This window comes from Coptis chinensis, chromosome 9 (assembly GCF_015680905.1).
Source record: "Coptis chinensis isolate HL-2020 chromosome 9, ASM1568090v1, whole genome shotgun sequence".
NCBI lineage: Eukaryota > Viridiplantae > Streptophyta > Magnoliopsida > Ranunculales > Ranunculaceae > Coptis > Coptis chinensis.
The window spans coordinates 22,977,455-22,999,133 of NC_141464.1; the positions used below are offsets into that span (position 1 = coordinate 22,977,455).

A 21,679-nucleotide genomic window follows, 5' to 3' on the forward strand; every position below is an offset into this window, starting at 1 on the left:
ACATGGGAAAATGTTGTGTTCTCCTTCATGAAGAAGTACTTTCCGCCGAAGAACACAGAAGAGATAAGAAGCAAGATACAATTCTTCAGACAAAGTCCAAGTGAGACATTTTACGAAGCATGGGATAGATTCTCTGACCTACTCCATTCATGTCCTCACCATAAACTAGAAAAATCCACTCTTGTCCAATGTTTCTTCAAAGGTCTTCTCCCATAACACAAAGTAACCCTCGATGACATCATGAGTAGTGGTAATTTTTTGGATAGAGGTGCAATTGAAGCCTTAACCTTTCTTGAAAACCAAGCCGAAAAGAGTACCCATTGGGGCGACATAAACAATTCCAGAATAGCCCAACCCAGTACATCTAAGGCTAGTGGTATTTTTTAGGTGAAATCAGATTCAGAAATCAAACCTTTAATCAAAACCCTCATAAGAAAGATAGATGCTCTCACAACCAAACAAATAAGCCCACAGAAATAATGCTATTTGTCATGCAACAAGAAACCTAAATCCAAGCATCCATGCAACAATCCCTGAACTTGTTAGCCCAAGAGAAAACCCAGAAATGTGTGTTCCCCGGATAAGCTATTCGAAATCCTAAACCAACAAACACAGCCTTTGAAGCAACAAGTGACGTGAACAAAGCTGGAGCGCTAACAACTTTTTCTTAATCATCCATCTACGAGGATTAAATCCTCTTTTTCGATATATTTCCTTCCCATTCCATTTCATCTTTTTCTTTAAAGGAATACATCAATAAGGTAACCGGACCTCTCCACTTGGAGGGTGTGGTTGTAAGTGTCGGAGCCTTAAGTCCACAGTATATGTTGCGCATTCCACGCACGTTAGCACTTTTACTCGTCGTTTGAGTAGTGTACCCCTATGGAGCAAGTATACAATTTTTCTTTTCTTTATTTTACACTTCTTTTTAGAATAGTTTTTCTATTCCTGTTATTTTCTATTCCTGTCATTTTCTATTCTTGTCATTTACAATTCCTGTCTTTATTTTAATTTCCCTGCTTTCTGTTTTTATGTTTTCTGTCTTACATAAGCATTTTTTTTTTCAATCTTCACCTTTGATACTGAGTAGTCTTTCCTCTATAATGAAGAGATGTGAAACAAAGTAGGGGGCAATGGGGATTGAGTGAAGGTGCCTTACAGTTGTCTCTCATGGTTGTTTAGCATGTCTCGTCTTCCATAGGCATGCCATACCGTGGGATGGTTGGCAGCTGGAGCCTTTGATTTCGAAAACATTTTCCTTCTATGGGTGATTTCTAATTGTTTCGAGCTTTGTCTTTCTCTCTGGTTGGAATAGCTACAAAATAGGGCTAACTAGAGATTAGGAGAGGAGATACTAGATTATCTAGAAATAGAGCTAGTCCTCTTCACTATATTCGCTTTCTTGCAAAACAAGGAAGTGCACAATCTAGGGCAAGCCAAGCCCCACACAGGTTCTCAATTAGAATCACTTAATTTCAAGCATCTTCTATTGGGAGGATCACTTTCATCATAGTGATTTTTCTTAGTAGTTTTATAGTTTATATTTTTCTGTCATAGTAACTTAGGAACTTAAAAACCAAAAAAGCCAAAAACAAATGTTTCTTTCTTTCTTTAATAAAATTGTTGTTTTCACCGCTCTTACAATAGATGATTCTCGATACATCAATAGTTAAGTGATTTTTCCAAAAAAAAAAATGGGCAATGGATTTTACACAGACCAATCCCTAGAACAACGCAATCTAGGGGCAGTTTGAGATTAGCTTCGCTTACTTAGGGTCACCCATATCACCATGCACTTTCTGTCTCAGCTTAAACCATATAGATACCAATTGTCCCTTGCTCACCAACATATCATAATGTCAACCATCAAATACATTCAGACAAGGACAAGGTACCTACAACAATCAGAACAGAGCATTGGTTCCATCCCATTTTTAACTAGAATTACCAAAATCCACCAAAGAGGCCTAGTTCCACCACCCACTAGGGTCCACCCAGATAAACTCTCCCATTACGTCTTGTGCAGTAAATCACCAACACACATAACTGAAGCCACAGTCTGACTGGATTGGGTTCAATAAAGAGTCGGCATGAAAGTTGCTTGAGATCACCTGCTATGATTTGTTTTCAAAAGCTTAGCATTTAGAATCACAACATTTTGAGTACGAGTATCTTAAAACACCTCTCCATAGTTTTCAAAACTAGATGATATAAAAATAAAAATTATACACCCCGGAGTAACCAAAAAGATACCGGATCAACGTATAATTTTATCTTCTTGTCAAAACCTCTATATGGTTAGAGATACCTTTAGATTGGAAAAAAAAAAAAAAACACACACATTTCATATGTGTGTATGGATTGTTGTTTACATACTTTACGTTTCACACTTTTTAATCGTTGTGTAATAATAATCATGCATGCATGTTAGACTTCATGCATTTCATATATATTTTCAAAAATACAAAAACCCAAAAAGATTTATAGTAGAATAATTATCCATAGTATAATAAAGCATGTATTTCTCGTTCTATATCAAACAACCCACGCCCCAAACTTATTTGGGGGTGACATATTTTCATCATGAAAAACAAAATATAGGTGCATCGCCGATTTTGCTTATGTTTTTATGGTAATCTCTTTCCTCTTCATACTTTGAGGACAAAACATAGTTCTATTTGGGGGTGGTATAGTAACATTTTGCAAAAACTAGGCATTTTTTATATAGTAGATATAGTAGTATATTTCTTCCTATCTAATTTTTTTTTTCGAAAAAGACCAAAAATATTTTTCTGTTTAGTATTAAAAAGTATTGTTTCCTTTTTCTAATGATGAATAAAAAGTTTAGAAGTCTCATTATAGCAATAGATTAAGGATTCATTTTTCGTACTTACACTAATATACGTACAATAGTTTCTACATCTTTTCATGAATGACATACATCAGCATTTGTTTATAGAGTTTATGACTATTTAGTACCACGTACTTTCACTTTTTTTCCTAAATGGTACCTGAACTTTATTTCTTGCCTATTTGTACCACGAACTTTCAATTTGTTTCAATTTAGTACCACAGTCTCTTTTCCGTCCAATTCCGTCCAATTTCACTAACAGTTTCGCTAACGGCGTTAGCACTATTCACGTGAACGTGGTACTAATAGTCATAAACTCACTCTTTGTTTGTATATAGCAGTGAGTTTCCGAAGCTAAGGTTAGAACAATTAAGTTCCATATCCTGTGAGCATCTATCCAAAAGCCTCATCTGAATGATTATTGAGTGATGACACAAAGAATGTTTGGATAGAAAGACCACACGTCCACTTGCTTGATCACCACGCCATATCTAAAGAGAGAATGTAGGCTCCTTTTGGATTGATATAGCCAAATAAACGTTAAAAACCTAAAAAGATAGTTTTCCCCCTACTTACCCCTCTTGAGCCTTCACCATTTTCTAAAAGCCTTTTTATTCTTCACTAAAAATTTCTAACCCATTACAACACATAATAAAAAGCTTACCTAGCTGATGAGTTGAGATCTAGATGGATATTAGAAAAAGTGAAGAGAAGACCTTGTACAAAAACAGAACAATTAGTTGCTTTGAAAAGAAAAGAAAAGAAAGAGAAGAAAAGAAATACCCATAACAAACCAAAACTCCAAAAAAATCAAAGGAGTCAAAAATCGAATCTCCCGAAAATTCAAAATCAAAAGGAGACGATATCAAAAACAAAAGAAAAAACAAAAGAAAGTTAGAACTCCCAAAAATTGAAAATCATATGGACTCACAAAGCTAAAGGGCAAAAGGAATGTATCACAATTCGGAAGCAAAAGAACAAAACGAGATTCTTCTTTGGTTACAAGTATCTTGAAGACCCAGTTTCCCAACTTAACAGATTTTGTTTTTCCATTCTTTTTTCTTTCAAAACCATCACCCTAGCCCTGTAACTCCTAATAAAAGACCTTTAGCTTAATTAGGAATAGGATGGTGTGATAGTAAGTGGCAAGGGTGATCAATCGACCTTGGTTTCTTTGGAAGTCATTTAAGTATATGAGGAATATAAGTGCCCACTGCACTTAAAAGAACGAACCTTGAGTGAATCTATCAGAGAGTTGTGATTGCAACATACTGATAAGTGCTCAAAAAGTGCAATTTAACCCTCGATTATGCCTCTTGTTTAGCCATCTTAGTAGACTAATAGTGTTTGTAAGTTATGTTTTAAGATTCTACAGGTGAAAAAGAGAGTTTTGTAGAATATTAGAGAAAAAGAGATAAAATGGAGCAATCCGGAGCATTAAGGATCACATGGGAAGCCCGTGGACAATCATGGAGAAGGCCAAGGAATTGAAGCTATTAAAGATGCGACTTGGACCTATTTTAAAGCCTATTTGGAAGCCCAAGGCCAAAGGATTCGTTGCTTGGACCAAAACCCGCAAAAGAGGAAAGAAAAATAGACCAAAGGTGGAAAAATAGAGTCTCGCGTTTGAGACACGACTATCGTGCGTCCAGACGCGGCCCATGCGTTTGGGACGCATAGATCGAGCGTCCAGACGCATTGATTAAGTCTGGGACGCATGAATCGACACTGTAGCCAATTCCTTCTAAGTTTTGGAGATGAAGTTGGACTCTGGAAGAAGTCTATTTGTATTAGGAAACAAATGACGGTTTGGAATGCTTCTAGAGCTCATTGTAACCCCTATAAATAGAGGACCTAAGTGCCTCATGTAATGGGCCAATTCACTTATATTCTTGTCTCCTTAACTTGAGGCGAGAGAGATTAATAATAAAAGATCGGTTTTAACTAGTCGAAGTCTTAATAAATTAGTCTTTCTAGTCTTATGTTCTTCAACTCTTCTTCTTCTCGTTCTTCGTGTTCTTCCTTTTTTATGGAAGGCTAATCTTCTCCTTCAAGGGAGGAGATGAAGCCAGCGCTTAAGGTTTAATGATTCTTCTGGTTCATGGTGTTCTTCAATCAGGTTAGTTCTTTATGTTTTTAGTTATTAGTTCCATTGCCCACACCAGGGGATGGAAGTATAGAATAGGGTTTGTGTTTTGCAATATTAATATCATGCTAGTGTTCTTTACTTTTCTTCTAGTAGTATAGTTCTTTAGAGTTAGGGAAGTATTCTTTGTGTTGCCTTAGAAGGGGTAGCTCAGGGAGTGGCTGCCTAGGGGAAGTATTCTTTGTGTTTGCCTTAAGTGGTGATTCATTGAATGGCCGCCCTATTAGGAAGTACTCCTTGATGTTGCTCTTGGTAATACATTGAATGGCTGCCCGAGCTTACATAAAAGGAAAGAAGATATTAATAGCATAAACATAGGAACAACCTTAAGTAGAGTTAATTGTTAACGATGTTTTGTCCAAGAGGGCACCGACACTTGCTCGATTGCCTAATTGTAGTCTACTTGTAAGAACAACCATGAAGCAGAAGGTCATAGATTAAAAGTATTGGTGGATTCTAATCTCTTGAATTCCCTCTCTTATAAATTCTCAATAGTTTAGTTAATTTAGTTTAGTTTAGCATTAGAATCTAAATCTCTATAATCATAGTTTTTAATCCCTTAAACCCCCTTTCCAGTCCTGTCCTTCACATAACATACACTTAAAAGTGGAACGAAACCCTACTCATCCTTTACTTATTAAGGGATAATTAGGTTTTGATACACTTCTATTTTGTTCAACGACCATCATCTATCTACATCATTCATCTCATCTACACACACAAAAAGAGGCTGGTCAAATACCCCTGTGAGAACCTACTTTAAGGACGCTCTCCAAAAGTCTCGAAAACAACTCGCTTTTGCATTTCATTGTATCGATGATATGATCTTCTCTGTTTCACCACACACCATATCATCTACAACATAAAGTATTAGACACATGCATATAACTAATAGCATATATAATATGCATAACATTTGCCCATATGATTCTCATTCAAAATATAAAGAATTAGAGTTAATACAAAAGTAATGCTTTTAGTATATAACCCTATCAGTGCCACCTTCTAAGATCAAACTGTGAAGGCAAATGAAAATGAGAATGTTATCCATGATCCTGATCCGCTTAAAGCTGCCCAAGATTTGGCCGATGTCGATGATGCCTTGGAAGAACAAACTAAACAGTAATTTTTAGCAAAAAATTGTAATAGTTATCTTTTATTGGGATAATCCTTGAAACAATTTTTTGATATGGTTTTGTAATATGATACTTATGCTTATCACTTCTATCCATTCTTGCCTAATTTTATTTTGCTGATTATTGTTGACTTAGAAAATATGAGTTTTTATTATATACTATATATTTGCTTGCCAATTCAAATAGTACTTAATATTAATGAATAAGAAAAGAAACCCTTGATTTTGATACCACCATCACCAAAAGATAGTATCAATTTGATACTTGCTATATTTTAATTTGAAAAAAGAAACTTGGATTTCGATACTACAATCACCAAAAAAGATAGTATCAATTTGATACTTAATATATTTTAACTTTAATAAAGAAGCTTAGATTTCTATACTACCATCACAAAAAGATAGTATCAACTTGATGCTTATAATATATTTTAACTTAAAAAAGAAACTTGGATTTTGATACTACCTTCACAAAAAGATAGTATCAACTTGATACTTATATATTTTACCTTAAAAAAGAGACTTAGATTTCGATACTACCATCACAAAAAGATAGTATCAACTTGATACTTAATATATTTTAACTTGGGAAAGAAACTTGGATTTTGATACTAGCATCACGGAAAGATAGTATCAATTTGATACTTAATATATTTTAACTTGGAAAAGAAACTTGGATTTCGATACTACCATCCCGAAAAGATAGTATCAATTTGATACTTAATATATTTTAACTTGAAAAATAGACTTGGCCTTCAATACTACCATCACGAAAAGATAGTATCAATTTGATATTTAATATATTTTAACTTGAAAAATAAACTTGGCTTCAATTTGATACTTAATGTATAAAATACCTTGATTTCCGCCGTGAGCGTGATATTTGATAAATGCTCCTGACATCATGATATTCCTTGCTTTGACCTGGTATGGAGCTACCAGGATTCTCTTTATTGACCTGGTATTAATCTCGGCAATACAGATACCAGGATTTGTCTTTATTGACCTTGTACGATCTTGGCGATACAGATACCAGGATTTGTCTTTATTGACCTAGTATCGATCTCGGCGATACATATACCAGGATTTGTCTTTATTGACTGGTATCGATCTCGGCGATACATATACCAGGATTTGTCTTTATTGACCTGGTATCGATCTCGCAATACAAATACCAAGATGTGTCTTTATTGACCTGTCATGAAGAAAATCTATCGATACCATAGCATATTTGACATTAGATTGTAATATTATAATTTGGATAATATGAACATCTTTATCAAATGAAAGATTTCGACTATACACAATGTTAATGAACAAACACACTTTTTATTGATAAAATGCTTTCAAATTACTTATAGTTTGAGGTAGGCTTTGGTAATATTACACCTTCAGCCATTTTTAAGTAATAAGCTCCATTGACCCCAACCTTGTGAATAATGTAGGGTCTTTCTCAATTTGCTGCTAATTTGCCAGTCCCTTTTTCCTTGGTAGCTTGAGTAACCACTTTTAACGCCAAATCACCTTCTTGAAAATGTCTTTCTCTTACTTTCTTGTTGAATGCTTTTTTGATTTGTCGATGATAAATATCCAACTTTATTCTGGCTTCATCTCATTTTTCTTCAAGGTTGAGTACTTCTGCTACCATTGTGCTGTTATTCTGGCCATTCATCAAATTTTTGGTTTTTGATGTATTTACCACCATTTCTACCGGAGTTACTACTTCCATGCTATATGCTAGAGTGAAAGGAGATACTCTCGTAGCAATTAGTGGTGTTGTTCTGTAAGCCCAGAGATCACTATTGAGTTCATCGACTAAAGGTGTAGATAGTGTTAGTAACTTCAAAAGATTGTAAGAAGTGAGGTTCATCCTAGATTGTTTAGAGTTTGAATGGTTGGAAGTTGAAGAAATGAAGGTAGGATCTTAGTTAGGACAAGTTTTTGGTTCTAAGCTATAAAGAGAATTGAAAACTAAAGTTGTTGTGAAGATTGAAAGGACATAAACTTGAAAGCAAATAAAAGAAAATGATTGATTGAAGAAATAACACAAAAAAATAAGATTGATTGATTGATATAAAATGTAAAAACAAGAACAAAATTGAATTGAAAAACAAGAAAGTAAATGACTTAATTGAAAGAGTAGACAAGAAAATAAATCCTACATGACACTAGATTAAGTTTAGGTGCATTCTCTACTCCTACAAACCAAATGGTTTGGACCCTAAATGTAGTGGATGTCTTCTCTCTCCTTAACTTATAGTTTATATACCCCTACTTTATGCCTTTTACCGATTTGCCCTTCTCCATTACATTTGAGATACCTCACTACACACTTCACTTTATGCTTTTTCTTTTCCTTTTGCTTTTTGATTTCTTCTTGACCAAGATAGGTTTTGGAGAATGCCATATTTTGAGATAAGGGCCACCATCTCTGGCCTTCTGTGTTGAGGGCTTTGACCTTTGACTTTGACTTTTTTAGCACTTTTTTATAGCAACTTCTGGTCTTCATAATAAGCATGATTAAGGCTCCTTTTGGTGATAAGATGTAGCTTTTATGATAAGTGGTTTGAATTTCTCTGTAACCTGAAAAAGGCAATAAAAGTTATGAGTTGTCTTTTCATTAAACGTAAGAAAGGCTGTAATGCAGTAATATAAGGATAATAAAATGCACATTTGGGAGCTGATCACCACCCCCAAATAGCATCTTGTTTGTCCTTAAGCAAGGATGAGAGAAAAAACTAAGATTACAAATGAGTGATTTATTATAAGTTATACTAATCTCATTTCGCAGAGTGTGATTGCATTGACCATATGCAACAAGGCCTTAAACCACTAGGAATTCCCTAGTGGTCGAGCTTTAAGCCTCGTGAGAGTTTTCCAGTGAAGGTACTCACAAACTTTTTCTATTTAGTACAAAGGGTCTAGTTTTCTTATTTATTCTCAGAAGTCCATATATCTCATTAGCGGGGAATAAGGACAAGCTCCTTTAAACTTAGAATAACATATGTACAATAATTTAATCATCTAAAAATAAATATGCAAAACATGAGCAATGAAATGCAAAAGCAGAGTTGTTTCTGAGACTTTTGGAGAGCGTCCTTAAGGTGGGTTTTCACAGGGGTGTGTTGCAATCACAACTCTCTGATAGATTCACTCAAGTGCAGTGGGCACTTATATTCCTCGTATACTCAAATGATGTCTAAAGAAATCACGCTTGCCACTTACTATCACACCATCCTATTCCTAATTAAGTTAGAGGTCTTTCATTAAGAGTTACGGGGCTAGGGTGATGGTTTAGAAAGAAAAAGGAAGGGAAAAACAAAATCTAATAAGTTGGGAAACTGGGTCTTCAAGTTACTTGTAATCAGAGAAGAACCTCATTTTGTTCTTTCACTTCCGAATTGTGATACATTCTTATAGCCTTTTGGCTTTGTGACTCTGTATGATTTAAATATTTTGGGAGTTCTAACTTTGCTTTTGTTTTTGGTATCGTCTCCTTTTGATTTTGAATTTTTGGGAGATTCGATTTTTGACTCCTTTGAATTTTTTTTTGGAGTTTTTGGCTTTTTGTGGGTCTTTCTTTCTTTTCTTTCTTTTTCTTTTCTTTTCAAAGAAAATAACTATTATGTTTTTGTACAAGGTCTTCTTTTCTCTTCTGATATCCAGCCAGTTCTCAACTTGTCAGTTGGGTAAGTTTTTTATTGTGTGTTGTAATGGGCTAGGATTTTTTGGTGAAGAATAAAAAGGCTTTTAGAAAAGGGTGAAAGCTTAAGAGGGGTAATTAGAGGAACACCTATCTTTTTGGGGTTTTAACATTTATTTGGTTATATCAATCCAAAAAGGGCCTAAATTCTCTATTAGGATATGGCGTGGTGATCAAGAAAGTGGACGTGTGGTCTTTCTATCCGGACATCCTTTATGTCATCACTCAATAATCATTCAGATGAGGCTTTTAGCTAGATTCTCACAGGATATGGAAATTAATTGTTCTAACCTTGGCTTCGGAAACACACTGCTATATACAAACAAATGTTGATGCATGCCATTCATGAAAATATGCAGAAACTATTATACATATATTAGTCTAAGTATGAAGAACGAATTCTTACTCTATTGCTATAATGAGACTTATAAACTTTTTATTCATCATAGAAAAAGGAAACTAGACTTTTTAATACTAAGCAGAAAAATATTTTTGGTCTTTTTCGAATTTTTTTTTTAGGAAGGAAGAACTATACTATTATATCTACTATATAGAAAATGCATAGTTTTTGCAAAATGTTACTATATATACCACCCCTTAAGAGAACTATGTTTTGTCCTCAAAGTATGAAGAGATGAAGGAAAGAGATTACCATAGAAACATGAGCAAAAATGGTGATACACCTGTATTCTATTCTTCCTGATGAAAATATGCAACCCCCAAATAAGTTTGGGGCATGGGTTGTTTGATATAGAATGAGAAATACATGGTTTATTATACTAGGGATAATTATTCTACCATAAAATATCTTTTTGGGTTTTTGTGTTTTTGAAAACATATATGAAATGCAGAAAATCTAACATGCATGCGTGATTATGATTACACTAAAAAGTTAGAAATGTAAAGAACTATCTATACAGACACATATGAAATGTGTGTGTGTGTGTGTGTGTGTGTGTGTGTGTGTGTGTGTGTGTGTTTTTGTAAAGTAACTGTTTTTCTCAATCTAAAGGTATCTCTAATTATATAGAGGTTTTGAGAAGAAAATAAAATTATACGTTGCTCTGGTATCATTTTGGTTACTCTGGAGCGTATAATTTTCATTTTTATATCCTCAGGTTTTGAAAACTATGTAGAGATGTTATAAAGAGACTCATACTCAAAAGCAGTGATTGAAAACAAACCGTAATAGGTATCTCAAGCAACTTTCGTGTAAGCTCTTTATTGAACCCAATCCAGTCAAACTGTGACTTCAGTTATGTGTGTTGGGGGTTTACTATGCAAGACATAATGGAAGGGTTTAGCTGATTGGACACTAGTGGGTGGTGGAACTAGGTCTCTTTGGTAGATTTTGGTAGTTCTACTAAAAATGGGATGGAACTAATGCTCTGTTTTGATTGCTGTAGGTACCTTGTCCTTGTCTGAATGTATGTATTTGATGGTTGATGTGATGATATGTTGGTAAGCAAGGGACAATTAGTATCTATATGGTTTAAGCTGAGATAGAAAGTGCATGGCGATATGGGCGACCCTTAGTAACACATAACTGATCCTCAAACCGCCCTTAGAATAATGGAGATTGCGTACTTCTAAAGGTTGGTCTATGTGGAATCCATTGCCCGTTTTGCTTTTGGAAAATTACGTAACTATTGACGTATCAAAAACCTTTCACAATGAGAATGGAGAAAAACAAATATTTTGAAAAAGAAATAAAAAGAAGATTGTATACTCACTCCATAGGATCATACTTACTCCAACGATGAGTAAAAAGTGTTTTACAAAGAATATGCGAGATATACATGGACTTAGGCTCCGACATTTACAACCACACTCTCCAAGAGGAGGGTCCAGTTACCTTAAGGGTGCACTCCCATGGAATGCATCAAGAAAACATAACATGAATCTTTTATAGTCAGATATTTAAGACTATATGTGGGGTCATTTTAAGTCAGATTTCCCAAGACTATGAATATGAGATGGATGATATGTTGTTAACTATATACTAATAATCTAAACAATTGGGGATCTTTATAGAAAAACATATGAAAGCAAACACCCCAAACAGAATGAAATGATGTATTTGGAGTGTAAAATGCAGAATGATAAAAGGATGTTTGTGTAACCCATCATGGAATTTATGCAATAACTCGTCATGTTTGAATTGTCTAAAAGAGTGAGAGGTTGGTAGTATATGTCGTTCATGAGGCTCAATTGATGGGGGAATAAGACATACCAGGTTTCTCAACTATTGAAATGATGGACTCTTGTGTTTGTATATTGGGCAAAGTCTTTTTACTAGGAAGGTTTAGAAAATTATGAATGATCTCAAAGGCAATTGGCTTAAGTGCAAATTTGAGGTTTCTTTGAAATGGTTTAGTGGTTCAGTCTTCAAAAATTGGTGGATTTTTTATGAATGGAGGTTGGATTTCAAGAGGTGTTAAATTGGGATGGTGATGGTTGGGTGGTGGTTCTTCACATGATCTCGAGGACTCAGAGAATTCTTCATCTAGTTTTAGCGTTTCCACAAGATTGTGGTTCATATTTGCAATAGAAAGGATGTCACAAATTTGTTCCATCGATAAGTTTTTAACGGCCAAACTAAATTGAAATCCACTTTCCGCCATAGAATTTATTCCCTCTTTTCCAAGCACTTCATTTTCTTTGTCCCCTCTGCTTAGATCTTTATAAACTTTCTCAATGCCATTTTCTAAGTGTGTCGAGTCCAATACATGCTCTTGAGTTTATCCTGCCAGAGTTTTCTTATTTATGGGTGATGATGCATTAAGGCATGTGAGAGAAACTGTGACCTTAGGCATATAGTTACCATCATAAGATTTGGAATTCACACGATAGTCAGGTGGAGGATGATGAGTTTTTAATTGGTCAGAAGTATCTGGATGGGCTTTCGCGATTGCCTTTGTTATAGTAACACATTGTTTCTCTTTTTGGATGGGTTCTGGACTGGTGGGAAGAATATTAGTCTCAGATGTGGAATCTTTTGAATCGGATTGAAGAAAACATAAAGTAGTTGCTATTTGCTGAGTTAGTATTGTTTACTTGGACATTTCCTGCTAAAGTTGGTTTGTGATGGATGGTGTAGTGGAATATGAATTTGATATGGATGGTGATGTGAATGATAATGGGTTTTGGGTGAAACCGCACTCTAACTGACTAGGTGGATATATGAATGGTGGTTGACTATTTGTGGTGGAACTCTATGAATTGTCGGCATGACTAGAAAACTTTTGAATGTATGGGGTGGTACGGAAGTTTGAAAATTGAGGTGCACAATCATAAGGAGTTCCCGTAGTAGACTCAAATACGGTATATGATGGACAATGGGATAACAAGTGATAAGAACTACCGCAAAAAGAACAAGGTTCTGGGTTTGCATTGTAATTCTATGACGGTTGTGATGCATATTGATAAGACATGAATGTTCAATCAATGATGATGCACAAACAGTAGAAATTCATTTTTTTGGATTTTTGAAAATATTTGCTTGGTTTTTAGATTACTATGCCTCGTTCAAGAGAACAATTGGGTGCGAGACTAGGATGACTCTACTACACGCACTACAACAGAAAAGACATTTAAAATCACTCTATAAGTGATGTCAAAAATATACGACGTCACTTTTGCAAGTGATGTAACTAGTGGCGACGTGAAAATTTAGGGTTTTCCACATCACTTTTTAAACGATGTCCACAAGTGATATTACTTCACATCACTTTTTAATTGATGTCCATAAGTGATATTATAACTTTGCATCACTTTTTAATCGATGTCCACAAGTGATGTTATAACTTTGCATCACTTTTTAATCGATGTCCACAAGTGATGTTATAACTTTGCATCACTTTTTAATCAATGTCCACAAGTGATGTTATAACGTTTAACATCACTTTTTAAGTGAAATCAATAAGGCCGATTAACATCACTTTGGAAGTGACGTTTCATTCAGATTCCAAATTACTTGTAAAGTGATGTGAAATAACTTTATAAATCACTTTAAAAGTGATGTCCCATTTATCAAAATAATAATAATAAAATATAATAATTAAAAAACAAAATTTCCAATATCATCCGAATATAATAACATTTTCCTGGTAATTTATCATCAAATAAAGATGAAATGTATCTGAAAATCACATTCATCACACAAATATCATCTCCAATTACAAATATTACACTATATACAAAAAATTGTAACGAGCCAACATATACCAACAAAATCTAATCTGCAGTACCAAAATGAGCCAAATAGAACCACAATCACCCAACCAAGAACCTATCACAGCCTGGCTTGATGCAATCGATTTAATCCAAGAACCTATCACAGCCTAACAAATCACTCTTTTTTTTTTTTCTTTTCTGCAGAATGAAACATTGTACTAGAAAATCAATGCAAATTTTATAAAAGGAAAATAAACAGATGGAACATCCGCATAATATAGTACCTGAATGACAAAGGAAGTTCTATAAAAGACCTTTACTTGTGTTCAACATCAGGTCCAGCCCTGTGCCAAAAGCTGGTTGGAGATTGAGTTAAAATAAAAACGTTGTCAAGTTCCATCTCAATGAGCTTTCCTACTTCCTTGATTCATTTTAACCATATACGGATAGACATATATTGACAAACATAACAAGCAAAGTCAAGTTCCATGGTCTAGCCTTTTAACATTCCTCCGTACTACCTTCAAATAGAGAATGAGAATGATTTGTTCAAGTACCAATCTGATATTAAATCCATAACAATACAACAAATCCATGTAATAGCTCGGTAATCATTTGTCATTTCCCTACATTTCCAGAGTATATATGCCAAGGTAAGTAACAAGTTATGAGGAGAACAAAAGAAAAAAAAAATATAATCATGGAAAAAATGCTAGCTACTGTATCAAATATCCATATTAAAAAACTCGCATTAACATGACTAGACCTTACTTAGTTTCTCTCCTTCTCTATATGTACATGTCTGTTTCCCGTGATTTTGGAAGTGCAAGAATAATACAAGGTATAGGCATGAACCAAGGCACTAATCAACTGTTTAAAATCTAACAATATAAATCTATGTGACAACCTCATCTTGTCCAGCTAGACATAAATCCCAAAACCCAATTGGGTTCTCTGGATTTTCCAACACACATCAAATACCATCAGAAAAAAAAAATAAAAAATAAATAAAAAATAAAAAATATTCATGATATCAGCACCACACAAGGCTACACTCAAAAATTTATTTATAGAGGTATCTAAAATGTCATTTTGTAGATATAGTAAGAGCCTAAGGAAAGAAACATAGTCATGGAAAGCCAATGATAAAGAAAAGAGGATTTAATGTATATAACTAGACACTGAATGTGATACCAGCTGAATGTATATTAGGACTGGTCAGCTCTAAAGCACATAGTAATGCCACCATTGAATGTCTAACCAGCTTGCATCTCTGACATGGGCCACTAGATCACTTAACTATCGCAAGATTACTAGTAACGTCTCCTGGGAGAGGTATTTGATATGCCTCTAATGGAAGTCGAGACATAAGAGGATTATTCTAACATCTCTAAACAGTCCAAGTCGTCCAACAAAATAATACCAAAAAATGAACTGAAAGGTAATTCAGAGCCAATGATATTAAAAAATGAGAAAACGTTGCACCAGAAAACTAGTGATGCTTACCAATGAACCCGCAAGAACTCCACATGTTTCTAGATTCTTCATTTGTATTTTTCTCTCGGCTAGCAAATGTGAAGTCCTCCATCATTCTCACAGGCTGTAGCATTATCTCACTGAAGTTAGTAAGGAATTCAACAAGCACGTGGCGGAAGCCTTAAATCTAAATTCCAAAACCATATAAGAGTAGAGGAAATATTCTGTGAGACCTAAAACAGGAAGATAGTTTGGGTGGAGCTTACAATGTGTAAGTTCTGATAGCCCCATCCTGTGATAACTTTGCTGGTTCAGGTCTTGGATCAGTAACTTTTGAAGGAGATACTGGAAGGAAATTAGCCTGTTGAACTTGTGCGAGAACCGGGGGAGGAAAAGGTTATTATGACCTCTTTGAACTCATCTTAATGCCAGATTTTAATCTAAGAACAAAACTCTGTAAACAAATTTGGTTTGCAGAATTCTACTTATGGTAAATATCTGCTTGTATAAAAGTAGTTTTTCCATGACATCATTTGTCAGAATTTCGTCCTGTAATTGTTACACATGGGCAAAAATCTGATCCACAAACTGAGTTGGCCTTTGTGATCGTGAACTCAAGTTCTTTCCACACATGGGATTCTGCAAACAAAAATACAAACTAACTAAAAATATTTATAAAGAAAAGAACAACCATAATCATAAACAACTGCCAAAAATACAAACAGGCAACTAAAAATATTTTGGGAATAACTGCCATAATCATAACACCCTGAATATTACACATTGAGAATATAGAATCAGAAAACCTATAAAACCAGTGCCAGAATATCAGACATTATCAGTAAAAGTCCAAAGAAAATAGATTATATTGGTCAGGCACCACAAACTCTTGTGCATTTTTAAGAACTAAAGTTTAATTTCTTCATTTTTTGTAGGAAAAAAATTGCCTGCCTAAGGCATAGCCCCACCTAGACAACTTAAGCGCCCTTCCACCACTCACTTAGCACTTTTCAGAACACTGATGCTAAATAAGAAATAAGTTTTAAAAAATAAATAATGCTTTTAGTCTTGGTGAAATAGTTTTGTTCTTCTGAAAAGTAGCAAACTTGTACTCATGCAAGAATAGTTTGACAATGTCTGGATCTTCAAGAGAAGCAAGATAGGCTATACAAGGAACAAAACCAGGCAGTCAGATAATGTACTTGATAGCATAACAAGTTTTCCTGCATCCATCTTACATAAACAAAACCCTTGGAGACTCACCAAGAGAAATATTCTTCAAAGCACGTCTGGAGATATTAGCATGGTCAAAGATGTAAGGCTCAGTACTCCTATTATTTTCAACCAAGAACATGTGATGCATTAAATGAAGCGAGGAAGACCAAATGAATAGAGAATAAGAACAATCAAAGAAAATACTATTTTGATTTAACATATATTTATATTTGAAGATGTCATACTGTGCTAAGAAATCTAGCTTTCATTTCCGAAGCGAGAAGTTTCCTGGTGAAAGAGCAGGCAGCATGAACAACATCGAGATCTGAATATAACTGTAGAATCAGAAGTCTAACTAGTAAGATATGGATAAATATAACTCATGAAACACCTCCAATAGGAAGCAACTTTTTACCTTCATTTCCCTCGTCAATATTTTCTAAAGCATGAATTTGCTTAGACGTTCCTCTCGACTTTGGTTTCTTCCTTTTTTCCTTATTTGGTGACATTTTCCTGTTCTTCTTTCTAGATCTACAACACAGGCAGCAACACCATTTTGGTCAACAGCTTGCGTGTTTTGCAGGGGTTTCTTCTTGGTGGGGAATCAAATCCATACAAAGCTTGCCTTCTGAAAACACAACCTGTTCCAACATAAATAGGTCCCTCAGTATGCCATCAAGCCCTTTCATGTTGATCTCACGATAGTAAAAACAAGTTATCCATTCTATAAGATTAGGAGAAAACAAAACACCAAAATGTGGATGAAGCAAGCAGCATTACGCACATCAAAGAATACAATGTTACGATTTGAATATCTATCATTACGATCAATTCCATCAAATCTTTGAGGGAATTGCACGTGAAGCGATCTTCTTCCCCTCAAATTGGGTCCATCATAAAGCACATGGCCTCTCCGAAAGTGCCTTCACCGTTGTTTATATAGTGATCACAAGATACATTCAGAAAGTATGGAGCATTGGAGATGATTGCTGAGACTCTCACCTTGAGCAACCGGGTAAAGAAGTAAGTAGAAATAAAGCTGAAATAAATAATAAAAAGAAGTGCAAATACAAACATCAGAAAATTTTTGCTGATTAAAACTCGTTCTTACCAGAGCATTCATTGCCCCTACTTTCTTATGGTGATCAAAGGCTAGTCTTTTTCACGAGAAACATACACCAGACGAGGTAACTCATTTCCTTCAACATCACAGACGCTATCTTGACCAAGGAAAACCTGTAGTTCCAACAATCATAAAAGATAAGAGGGAGCTGAAAGATTTGATCAATGGAGTAATTTAGCTGAAAGATTTGATCAAGTAGAATTACCATTCCATAAGAGATCGCATGATGAGAACTCCGAACATAGTGAGAGAAAAAAAAAACTTGGGAAAAAATACAATAAATAGACAAAACACCAGCTGAACTAGTATACTACTTAACAGACCACACTACACACTGCCCATCAAATGCAAGCTTTTTTAGTTTGACATAATTAGTCTTCATAGTTTGTTATTTACTTTACCTTGCATCATCTTTTATATCGATCAGTCTATAGTCTCCTACCAAAAGATAAAAGATAGAGAGGGAAACGGGCACATTGCATAACATTGATAAAGCGGATGATGCAAGGACTAAGGTTTTAAGAATAGTAGGAAACACTAATAATATACATGATGAATTACCTGTATCATTCTAGGATGATCCCGTACATTGTTCCTAGGCCATGGTGTTCCATCTTACATTGTCCAACCCTCCTTGGGAACCTTCTTTGCCATGTCAACCAAACTATTTATCCGAACCTTAAAGCCTTCGTACTCTCTTTGAAAACAAAATGATGCAATCAAACACTTAATTTGAACTTGAATGGTTTCATAACCATCAGGAAAACATAGTTTAAGTAGATAACACTAAGATAAGATCGGACAACACATCCAACTAATTTGTCTAAGATCAATAACATAATTTCTTCTAACAGGGTGTGTTGGCGTGTGTGTCCGAACCGAAAGCGCACATACTAGACAAAAATAAACCAAATATGGACAAAAGATTAAAACCTTCATTGCACGTCGATCTCTCACAAAGTTTGGATGGACTTTGTCTTTTAGATAGTCAATCTTCTGAGAAAAGTACCACTCAGGGGATCGGGGCTCTATATTGAACTTTTTGTAGAATGGAACCCACTTCCTTGCAAATTCAGACATCTCAGAAGAAGCTTCAAAAGTAAGAATAGCAGCACCTATAATACAATAACATCATTCGAAAGTAGCACATAATCCACATTTGTGTAAATGTACATATAGTTGTAATACGACAAGATAAACATTTCAGGTTCAGGAAAATCCATGTTCATACTTTTCGAAAGCCTCGACTCCCAAGCAAAGTTTTGTACATCCTGACAACTTCATCTCCCTATTAAGCACAAATACAAATGAACAATCAAATAATGCAAACCGTAATTATCAAACTAATTCCTAAAAATTATCAAGTAGTAGCTAGAACTAATGAGTAACAGTATTTGGTTTTGACATAAAAGTAAATACAAAAAAAGGTGAAGTAAATACCGTGTTACAACAGTAGATCATCTGCTTCACTCCCAAACTTTGATATATTTTAAAAAGTGAAAATTTTAATTGCAATACCCTATACTCTTCCCTTTCCCCTCCTCCTTTATCTGGGCTTGGGATCGGCATTGTCAAGCTAGCGACAACTTTACAAAGGCGGAGTTAAAAAGTGTTGGCTTGCAAGAAGCAATAGAGAACAATCAGTATGGATATATGAATAATGATCAGTTCTAAAACCTGCAAATGGATCAATATCAAAGCTAAGAATAATAAAGAAAACAGATACATATAGTACCAAGTAGAAGAATTTAAACCATTCACCATTAATTGAGTCCAATTCCAACTAACATAACTGCCCAAACACGCATAATTAAAAGGTCTTCAAAATTTAAGTGTTTCCAAACAACAAAAGACTAGCTCTTAAAATTGAGTGCACATCACAACTTAATTATGGAATTGGTTGGCCAAGCCACAAAACTAGAGACAGCATCTTCTATCGTCTTCAAAGTGTTATTCCCCCTAACAAGCAGCGCATCCTTTTGAATTGCAACTTCAATAGAAACCTTTGAATAACTCGGGCCTAAAGGCTTAGTATGCAATTGTAGCTTCTTTGGATCATCAATATACCACAATCCTTCTGCCACGACATCTTCAGGAACAAGTCTAAACAACTTGCACTTCACAACTTTGGATTTAGTACCCTGTATGAAAACAAAAAGATATACATACATGACTCTAGAAATTCACATGTTAAATGAAATAACATTTAGCAAGGGTAACATACGGGGAGTGTTCCAAAAGTTTGGAGTTTTCAGCTCAGTATATCTCTTTCTATCTTCCAGGCTACATAGACATGTACAAAAAGTCTTGAGCTTGCGCCACTTGATTCCCCTCTTTCTCTCTTTCAGGCTTCATTGTTCTTCAGGTAAAACCCTCCACTGATTTACAGTGTGAGTTATGGAGAGTGGGTGTTCCTCCATTGCTTTTGGGTAAAATCCCTCATAGTAAACCATGAGAGTTCCAAAAGTTTAGAGTTTTCAGCTGAGTATATCCTCTTTAGCTTTCTATCTTCCAAGCTACATTAGACCATTAGGTAAGTGTGAGAGTTCCATAAGTTTGGAGGCTACAGCTGAGTTGGTGTTCGAAAGGGTGTGTGTTTGAAAGTTTGGAGGCTACAGCTGAGTGGGTGTTCGAAAGAGTGTGTGTTCGAAAGTGTGAGAGAAAGTGTTCGAACATCAGGTATAGTGTTCGAAAGTGTGAGAGAAAGTGTTCGAACATTAGGTATAGTGTTCGAAAGGTTCTACAAAGGTCTCTACAATGGACCTTTATGAGTTTGAAAGGCCCAATAGAGAAAGTTACGGTCAATTGAACCTTTCTTCTCCAACAGAGAAAGGAGCTGATGTAGTTCAAACAGGAACTCGGAGAGTCTCATATGCGAATGTCGTTTCTCAACACCTTCGGCAACCGGTGGAATTCCATGAACTCCCAATCCCAGAGAAAATGGGAGAATACCCAGCAATCACTATCCCAGAGAAAGCCTATGATAAGGGCTTGTTGTTTTGCAAACACTGTCTGGTGGGAAGAATTGACTTGCAAAAGGTATCGCTGGAGAGAGTTAGAGCAATTGCTGCGCAACTCTGGAAACCAACAGGAGAATGGCTCATAACGCCCATTGGAAAAGGATTCCTTTTTCTCCGGTTTTCGAATGCGGATGATCTTAATCGAGTTTGGGCGAAAGGATCATGGGACTTTGATAGAATGCCTATGAGAATTAGTCAATGGACTACAAACTTCAATCTCGACAGCCAAAGGCAATCTCACGGCTTGGTTTGGATTAGACTGCCTGGCCTCGGTCAGGAATATTGGGAGCCAGAAGCTTTGATGGCCATTGCTCGGGGAGTGGGGTACCCAATGCAAATCGATGAGAAAACTTTCAACCGAGAGTTTGGGTATTATGCTAATATTTTGGTTGATGTTGACCTCTCTGAACTGATTCCGGAGTAGATATATGTCAGGACGAAGAATACCAATTTTTGGCAAACAATTGAGGTGGGCAAGCTTCCAAAGTTGTGCACCCATTGTAAAATTATGGGGCATTTGGTTAAGGAATGTCGATGGCTTAGAAGCGATATGCAGCACAACAAAGACAAAGGTAACAAGGAAAAGGAGGTTGTAGTGGATGCCACTCCCCCCTTAGAACTGGTGGGCGGGAAAAGAACTAGAAGATATAGAAAGAAAAATAATCCAGGGGAGTCGAGTAAACAAGGGGAGGGCATATGGAGGGCGAGAAACACTTCCACGCCCATTGGAGTTCAAACAAATAATCGGTTTGAGGGGCATGAAGTGGCTGAAATCCACACGGTTGAGGACCATGAGCAACTGGCGGCTACACATGAGGTTGCTAATCATGAGGC

At 35.5% G+C, this 21,679-nt stretch overlaps 1 protein-coding gene and 1 pseudogene across 1 annotated transcript; one reads left to right on the forward strand and one right to left on the reverse strand.

The window, feature by feature from the left end:
- Positions 1 to 17,082: 17,082 nt before the first annotated feature.
- Positions 17,083 to 19,996, reverse strand: LOC147475243 (cellulose synthase A catalytic subunit 2 [UDP-forming]-like; annotated as a pseudogene).
- Positions 19,997 to 20,582: 586 nt separating this feature from the next.
- On the forward strand, positions 20,583 to 21,269 carry LOC147475244 (uncharacterized). Its single transcript, XM_086585343.1, has one exon. It carries the CDS (start codon positions 20,583 to 20,585, stop codon positions 21,267 to 21,269), a length of 687 nt encoding a protein of 228 aa, XP_086441469.1.
- The last annotated feature ends 410 nt before the right edge of the window (positions 21,270 to 21,679 follow it).